The sequence below is a fragment of the Ictalurus punctatus genome, chromosome 25 (genome assembly GCF_001660625.3).
Source record: "Ictalurus punctatus breed USDA103 chromosome 25, Coco_2.0, whole genome shotgun sequence".
NCBI lineage: Eukaryota > Metazoa > Chordata > Actinopteri > Siluriformes > Ictaluridae > Ictalurus > Ictalurus punctatus.
The window spans coordinates 16693687-16702547 of NC_030440.2; the positions used below are offsets into that span (position 1 = coordinate 16693687).

The 8861-nt window shown below is 44.5% G+C and overlaps 1 protein-coding gene across 2 annotated transcripts; it reads left to right on the forward strand.

Annotated features, from left to right (window-relative positions):
* Nucleotides 1-8861, forward strand: znf106b (zinc finger protein 106b). Of its 2 annotated transcripts, XM_017455392.3 has the most exons (9): nt 4-504; nt 2074-2135; nt 2271-2471; nt 3632-4762; nt 5369-5891; nt 5987-6029; nt 6640-6788; nt 7123-7183; nt 7387-8860. In XM_017455392.3, the coding sequence occupies exons 1-9, from the start codon at nt 421-423 to the stop codon at nt 7641-7643; spliced, it is 2511 nt and encodes an 836-aa protein (XP_017310881.1). In that variant the 5' UTR covers nt 4-420; the 3' UTR covers nt 7644-8860. The 2 variants fall into 2 exon arrangements, with proteins under 2 accessions (XP_047006932.1, XP_017310881.1); XM_047150976.2 differs by lacking the exons at nt 2074-2135; nt 2271-2471 and having other exon boundaries at nt 1-504; nt 7387-8861.

The following is an 8861-nucleotide window of genomic DNA, read 5'->3' on the forward strand; positions in this document are numbered from 1 at the left end:
TAACAACGAAGAAGAAACAGGAGTCGCGGAGAGGCGAAGAAGAGCCGTTAGAGTTGATTTGGGATCAGTGACGAAGCTCGCCTGCAGTGTTTATAAACAGGGAATAGTGAGCACTCTCTGACCCCAGATCAGTTTAAACAAGACTGTTATGGTTTACAAGAGGGAGTGAGATTCACGCGCACGTGGAAAGTTTGGCTGGCTCGTTTATTATGAAACACAAAATAAGCATGTTTTAAAAACAAGTGTAGACATCATAGAGAGCCCCCCCCCCCCCCCCCCCCCCCCCCATCCCCCATCCAATTTGCTGTTGTGTGGGAACTGAGACCAGTTTGTAAAGTGGCTAAGAAAAAGTCAACGTCCACTGCTGTGGCAGGAGGAGGTGAGAAAAATACTCCATCATCATCCTCCTCAGCAGCAGTGATGAAGAAGAAGAAGAAGAAGAAGAAGAACAAACAAGGAAGACTGATAAAATGCAACATCTGTCTGCACCAGTACACATCCCAGGTGGGTTACACCACATGACCAAGTACAGGTTATGATCACAGACATGGAGCTCAGAAGGTTATTATTCCTACAGACATGCACAAATTCTATGCTTATGAGTACTGGCATCGAGATTCATATCTGAAGTTCTGACTCGCATCAGAGTTGGGATGTTTTCCTGATGATGTGTTTATCGAATTGGACAGTGCGTTAGACGCGCTCCTTGCTCGTCTTCTCCTGTGCACGGGCAAAGTTCCCCGAAATCCCGCGAATGCTTGCGGCGTTCTTATAGCTGCCTACGTCAGAATGAAAACACTGGTGCTTGCCTACGAAGCCAGGAATGGACCGACTCGACTGGACACACCGTCCTGAAGACGCGAGACTTTCCGGTTGGTGGAATAAACTTTATTTCAGAGTCTTTATTCTGCCATTAGGGAATACTGTTGCCATGAAGGAGTGTATTTGGTCTGCAACGATGTTTAGGTAGGTTGTACGTATCAAAGTAACATCCAGATGAATGCCAGGACGCAAGGTCACACTGTCGCCCTGTTCACTGGTTGTCCTTCCTTGGACCACTTTTGGTAGGTACTAATCACTGCACCACACAAGACCTGCTGTTTTAGAGACGCTCTGACGCGGTCGTCTAACCATCACAGTTTGGCCCTTGTCAGAGTCGCTCAGATCCTTACGCTTGCCCATTTTTCCTGCTTCCAACACGTCAACCTCGAGAACTGACTGATCACTTCCTGCCTAATAAATATACCCCGCCCCTCGACACGTGCCACCGTAACGAGATAATCAGTGTTATTCACTTCACCTGTCAGTGGCTTTAATGTTACGGCTGATTAGCGTATATCGTTTTGTGTATTTATTGTCCTGCACTCGTCTCACGCTGTTGTGTATTTGCGCTTTAGGTAGTCTTGTGTATTGTTATGTGTTGCACCATGGTCCTGGAGAAACGGCATTTCGCTTCAATGTATACAAGCTGTATAGGATAAAAGCATAACTAAGAATTTGTTCTCTCTCTCTCTCTCTCTCTCTCTCTATCGGTCTGATGTCATGGTGGTCCCTGGTCCCGACACACGTCTACTCCTCTGGCTCCTCTCATCCTCCAGATCTGCATGATTTGTACATTTAAAGAAATCCATGGATTTTCCAACATTATTTCTTGTCTTTGGATTTACAGCTCGCATGAAGGAAGTCCTGAAGGGAATGGTGGTATAAAGTGGGGTTTGATCTCGTACGAGAACACAAGACGCGATCCGCGTGAACCTGTAGCGCCGTCTCGCATCTGTTTAACAAATCTCCTCCTGTCGCAGCGAGGACACCGGTTTCGGATCGGATCACTCTGATATCGATGATGCATGGAGAAAAAAAACTGAATCGAACCGGATAAAATCGGATTGGTAGCAATTTACGGATCTTCTGTGCCGGCTAGTGCGGAATATTGTGTCGGGTTTAACCTGCAGTCTCTCACTTCCACTCTGTTTCTAGTTTCAGAAAGGCGTATCCATGTGAGCACCACCATATTCGATACTCGTACAGATGTGTGAACTTTAAACATTATTATTTCCCCTCTTCTCTAACCAGAACCTGGATAAACACATGCACGGCCGCTCACACCATGAGGCGATCGAGAGGCTTAAAGGCGGGTAGGTTTGCCATAGCTGCTCAAGACGCTTATCTTTCTATCGTTTTGATTAGTATAAAACGTGGCATGATGTCTTCGTATGGCGAAGTGGGGTAGACATTTGATCAAATGCGTCTGATTGTTCTCGTCCCCTCAGGGAGCAGATGCACAAGTGTTGGGCGTGTGATGTGTCCGTGCCGGGCTTGGAGCGGTTCAGGAAACACATTGAAACCGTAGCGCACAAGCACAAGCTGCTTTCCCTGAAGAAGCGCAGACAGAGCGGCTTTACCGTGGATTACAGTAACGACGAGCTGAATGCGCTCTGTGCTCAGAGAGATCGGAACCGCTCCATGTTAAAGTAAGCCTCAATACAGCGTGCACCAGGGGTGTCCAAAGCCCGGCCCCAGCTCCGAATGCAGCCCGTGAACCCATGTTAATCGACCCAGGACTTCTTTCTTAGAATATGGGATAGGTGGCCAACATGTTGTGCCTAAATATTGAAACATTTTGAGAGCCCTCCGATGGTGACCTTCACCGTGCCATGCGATTGCAGAAAAGGACGTGCAAACAGCGCTTTCTGGTCATGTGACATGGCTTTTTAACATTAAAGCCCCCTTTTTCTAGTTCCATAGGAAAATAGTGTTTTTTTTATTATTCCCTATCAAAAAATTGTAGATGAAGGAATTGTTGCCCAACGGCAACACCGTGCAGTAAAGGGTTTGTATCATGAGACATTATGAAACAAATCGTGGGCATTCCATAAAAAGGAAAAAAATAAATAAATAATGAGGTAATAAATAAATAATAAATAAAGAGGTCACTTTTTATGTAAATGGTTTGCACTTATATAGCGGTTCCAAAGCGCTTTACACACTGTCTCATTCACACACACACTCACACACCAATGGTAGCAGAGCTGCCGGGGAAGGCGCTAACTTGCCATCGGGAGCAACTCGGAGTTCAGTGTCTTGCCCAAGGACGCTTCGGCAGGTGGAGTCATGAATCAAACCGCCAACCCACTCTGCCACCTGAGCCACAGCTGCCACAGGCCACAGAACATTACTAGCGCTAATAAGTGGCGATGCTTGAAATGAAAAACCTTTCGTGAGTCTTTAACTAAAGCTGTCGATGTCATCATCCCGAATTTATTAATATCCTCTACAGCCGTCAGCTCATACCCTGCTCTAGTTATTCCACTAAAATGAAATTCGCTATACTGACGCTTTAAAATAAAATTTTGCTGAAAGCCCCTCAAGTATTTTGTTGTGGTCTAATTTAAAAAAAAAAAAAAAAAAAAAAGTTTGGACACCCCTGGTGTATACAGGACTTCGGTAGAGCCTGAGATAACCGATTGGCATGTTAGTCTAAAAAAACATCACCGTATTAACCAACCGCGCATCTTTTCCGAAGACTAGACGAAAGAGTAGGAATGGATGGAATGAAAATTAGATGTACGATCCGAAAGCTCTAAATTGAGTTTAACTTTGAGTTATCTGTTCTGTCAATCTTTACTATTAGACAGCAGAAGAATAAAGAGAAGCTGAAAAAGCTGAAAGAAAGAATGGCAGCGAATTTCCAGGAAGCGTTTAATTGGAAGTCACGGATGAAAGATCAGGACTGGAGGACACTGGGTAAAGGTTTCGGCCCACCGGGATCACGATCCAGGTGGAGTGACGATAAAAGTGTCGCGTATCCAGTTAATAATGAAAATAAACAGGGAAGGATAAACGCAGAACCTGGTCTCGGGTCTATAAGCAACAGAAGAGCCCAGACTATAGGTTGGAACGATTTTTGTTTTCAGACATCAAAGCCCATCACATGGCCCCTGAAGAAAGATGTGGGCTTCAGAAGTGATCCGATAGCTCAGTGCAGGAAGGAGGAAGGTGAATCACGGCAAAGCCAGTGCACATCCAGAGAGCAGGGTAAAGACGTGCTGGGTCAGAAGAGATCACGTGATGCACACACCTCTGATTCTGCATCCGTGAAGAAGCAATGTTTAAGAGATGTTCCATCCGTGAAGCCTAGATTAACTCCGTCTGTTTGTGGTGAAAAAGTGGACAGCGTGCGTACGAGTCAGTCCGCATCCGCTCCTGCACCGCTCTGTGCTCCAGAGCCGGTCCAGAGTCAAATGGAGCACTTGTGTGTAATGCTGAACAACATCCGGCAGTCTCTGGACGAGGAGCGTCTGCCTGTCGGTTCTTCACAGCATCCCGATCCCGAGCTCAGACCTGCGACCGGCGACGGATTAAAGCGAACCGAGGACGGAAGAGAAACGCCGCTTCCAGACGGTCCGCAGTTCGTTGAAGCGGGCGAGACCAAGACAGAGTCATCTCCACGCAAACAGGTGAACAGCCTTCCAGCATCCGGTGCTGACCCGCAGGAGAAACCAGAAGCTACCCACACCAGGAACGTCCTCCCGACATTGTTGAGTCGATCGGTCAGCAAAACGGAAGCCAACAAACCCAACCTGAAAGTGGCCCGGGGAATCCGCACGTCCCAGAAGCCGAGTCAGGCCGCCGAGTCACGTGTGCTGAAGCCGGCGCTGCAGAAGCTCATCAGCTCGAAGAGCTCGCAGTGGCGTATCAACTGGGAGGAGATTTATCAGGAAGCGACACGCAGGAAACTGCAGAGAGAGAAGGGCATGCCCAGGTGAGTGGAGGACAGGTAACATTCATTCACAAACTCTTTCACGTCATTTCATCACGATTTTTCCGTTTGTGTTGTTTTTCTGTTTTTGTTTTTAGTTAATGAATCCTAATGGACTGCGGTATTAGTTAGCCCTTTAAAAAGATCTAATTATATAATTATCTAAAATGCAGTAAATCACAATCTCGTCGTGCCAGGCCTCTACAGGTGCCTCTCAGAAAATGAGAATATTGTGGAAAAGTTCTTTTTTTTCTTCTTCTGTGATTTAACTCAAAAACTTTCATATATTCTGGATTCATTACACATAAAGTGAAATATCTCAAGCCGTTTTTTTCTTTGTTTTAATCTCGATGATTACGGTTCACGGAAATCAAAAATCCAGTATCTCAAAATATTCTAATAAAGAATTTATAATACAGAAATACAGCCTTACTTTGACTCGGAGATCTATACGTTTAAAGCCCTACGAGAAACATTTAAAAGAAGAGTTTTGTACCTAAATTATGACTAATCGTAATTTAAAAAAATATATATAAATCAACTGTAGTAAAAATAATAGTGATTCTCAGCTCTAGTTTCTTGAGCCGTAACCTTGGCATCCTTTTGAAGGTTTGGGATTGAGCTCGTGTCTCCGGTACCTCCTGACCCACAAGGACTCGTGGCTGAAGATCTTGCGCACTTGGAGTTAGACGAAGGCTTCCAGTGGGCGTCCGTCGAGTGCGGTGCTGTAACTCTACCTCGCTCGGTCAGTCCGTCGAGCAAAGACGCCTGCGGTTTCCCTCCGGCCGAGGCCTATCCCGCCGAGAGACGCGACCACGGAGAGGCCACGGAAACCACAAATCACACTTCATGGCCAGTGGAACGGGAAAGAAGAGATGTCGGAGAGAATCGCAGCACCTCAGGGATCAGCAGATCAGCAGAGTTTGATACAGATCGGCTGGAAATCCGTGATCTTAATGACGATAATACATCAGACAACCGAGCTTTAGGAAGACGACAAAACTTAACACCACTAGACAGTCTGGCTTGTGTAAAGACGGAGAAATCGGATAATTATTGCACAGAGCAGGACAAACCTGACCACGACAGAATCCAGTCCATCCCTGATACGCAAATAAAACAGGAAAAGCAGGTATGACCAGACCACTGTGTGGTATAAATTATGGAATAAACAAGGAAATGGTAACGAGTTCCAATATGATCCCAGTTGTTCTGTTTCTTCCACAGGATTTTCCTAACGCAACAACACACATCAAAAATCCTCCGAAAAGTAAGTGAAGGCTCATCAGGAAAACATGGGTATAAATAGGAGAATGTACAGTGCCTTGTGTAAGCGTTCGCCCAGGGTAAAGAGGGACCTATGAAACAAGGGGCTAAGGATGAGCGGTCCACAAAGATTTCATATATCTTCACAGTGAAGCATGGTGGAGGTAGCATTGTGTTGCGCGGTACCCTTGGCAACTTGGCTGCCTCTCAGACTAATCCTCTCTTTATCGTTTCTAGTCACTGATTTATTTTTTTTTTTGTTTAGGTGTGCTCTCTAATGAACTCAGGGTTCTTCCAGGAACAGGTGACCGAATGTATATCGAGGTCACGTGACATTCAAATTGCACATAGGTCGACTCCGTTGAACTAATCACGTGATTGTAACCGATTGCACCGGAATTAATTAACGGGTTTCACGGCAACGGGGAAATGTAAACAAATTCTTCAGTATTATGGGCTGTTTTGCTTAGATTCCTGACATTTAGTCCTAATGAAGGCCATTTTAATTCCAGGTTGTAACTCTACAAAATGTGGAAATGTTCGGGGGGGGGGGGTGAATAAACAAGTTATACATAGTTACAGGTTATATTGTGTGTGTGTGTGTGTGTGTGTAGGTCAGGTAAGCGAACTGTTAGTCATGTCTCTGAGAGAGGACGAGTTGTGCAGCTCTCTGGAGGACGTGGACGGTCGACTGCTCCGGGCTCAAGCTGCCCTACAGTCTGCCTTCCTGGAAGTTCAGCACCTTCAGATGATCAAACAGCAGGTCTGATGCAGTCAAATGTTTCTGTGCAATCATTTTTAAACCAACATTTTGATCCAAAGTATCCACAAGCTGCTCTCTGCTTTTCTACATCTCAGTGTTACATCTTGTTTACAATGGCTCGGACTCTTGGAAGAGATAAAACTGAAAACCAAAAGGAATTTTCTGGAGCTAATCCTTCAGATTTACAGACTCCTAACGAATTTGTACATTTTGTAAATCTGTGCGTTTTTGTTTGCTGGTGTAAATGCAGGAAAATGTGTTTCGGAAATGTGTTTATTTGCTTTTACATGTCTTTTTTTTTTTTTAAATGTCCAAATGTTGTTGTTTTTTATAGGTAACTGCAGAGATGTCCTCCCTCAGAAGTAAACGTATAGGCATCCTGCAGAGAATAAAAAGTAAGGGCTGTTCATTAGTTAAGTTAGAGCGAAAGGAATATCTACCGCAATCATGATCTGAACCTTTATTACCATTTATATTTATTCGACAACAGTGGAAACGATCTTTTAATACATACAGTAACTTTCAAACGTTTTCCTTCTTCTATGAAATTTATAAAGCTCTTCTCAAACAAAGTCCGTACTCCTCACACTTTGTCCAGATTCCGGACTGGACCGAACATCCGCTGCGGGTTCTCTCGGTTCTGCTGTCCGGACCCCGCGGAGAGCTGCAGGTCCGTCGAGGCAGCACCAGGACGCGGCGCCGGATCGCTCGTGTCATACCGACGGAGACGATCAGAGACGCACTGATTTAGCTCCAGTCTCCGAGTCAAGAAAGACACACGGCGAGCCCCCCAAAAGCACCGTTACACACACTCGTCAGCTCGGCGCTCAGGCGCGGCCGAATACCAGCCTGTGATCGTCGCTCGGTTGCGTGTGTCGACGCGACTGCAAATCTCCGCTGCTGTATTGTAAAAAATAAATAAATGTCAGAGTGACTGGAAGGATGAGCTCGATCCTGTTAGAAGTCTTCCGTGCGTATGGAGGACGTTTCTGAAGAGCATTATTGGCTGTGTGCTTTAAAAGGGCTTTTTTTCCCGATCATATTTTTCTAAACGGCGCACTGAAGTGTTCTTTTTGCGCCAATGTTATGTGGGGTTTTTTTCCACCCGTTAACCTCCTTAACAATCCTCATCTTTCACCTCCATTTTTGTTTTTCTCGCTCGCCGTCACTTGGCGCTAAAATTTTTTTAAAAAATACTGTACCGTTAACAGGCTATTCATATTAAAGTCCATCATCGACATGCACTTTAGCTACATGAAAATAATAGTGTTTATTTTGCACTTCTGTTTACATCACTGTGTTTTTGTGCCTTCTCTCTTTATATGACGCAGTGGTATTTCATTTTTTTCAAGTTGCACTCATCATTTAGATGACTGTCGCTTAGATTTGTTGTTTGAAACATTACAGAAGAACAATGTATTTATTTTCCCTCAGGATTAGGCCTGAACTGTTTCTGTGAGAATTTAGCTAAATGTTCATTTTAATAGTTATCTAAAATGAAAGAATTGATTTACTTTATAAGTTTTCGGAATTGTTAACTTTTCAATGAACAGTTTAATTTCCTGGTTCTTCTCTCTCTCTCTCTCTCTCTCTCTCTCTCTCGTTTGAATATTTTGTTTTTATCTTGTTCAAATGAAGTAGTTTGCAGGAAGTAAGTGGTAACTGAGTCTCTTTTTTTCTCTGTCTCTCTCTCTCGCTCTCGTCTTATTCTGTTTGTTCTATGCCGTGACGCCTACATGTCCGTCTTTTGTTTACAACAATCTAGACCAGGGGTTCCCAAACTTTTCCAGGGTAAGGCCCCCCTAACGCCATTAACATTTGACCGAGGCCCCCCTTTTGCAAGATGTCTTTTAAACGCATTAAAAATACAGACTTCTGAATATATCCCCCTTTTTTAATTAAAATTAATCATTACATCTTACATCTTTACATTACATTACATAAGGAATTGATTGTGTGTGTGTATGTGGTTGTCTGAGAGTGAGAATTTATTTTTCACACCAAATTGTTGAGGCCCCCCAGGCGCCCCCTGGCGGCCCCCACTTTGAAAACCACTGATCTAGCCAGCTTAAT

Coding starts and splice junctions, on each gene's coding strand:
- znf106b (XM_017455392.3), top strand. CDS start 421: ATGAAGAAGAAGAAGAAGAAGAAGAAGAACAAACAAGGAAGACTGATA. Junction 2,136..2,270: donor ATCGAGAGGCTTAAAGGCGG/GTAGGTTTGCCA, acceptor TCGTCCCCTCAG/GGAGCAGATGCACAAGTGTT. Junction 7,184..7,386: donor CATCCTGCAGAGAATAAAAA/GTAAGGGCTGTT, acceptor CACTTTGTCCAG/ATTCCGGACTGGACCGAACA.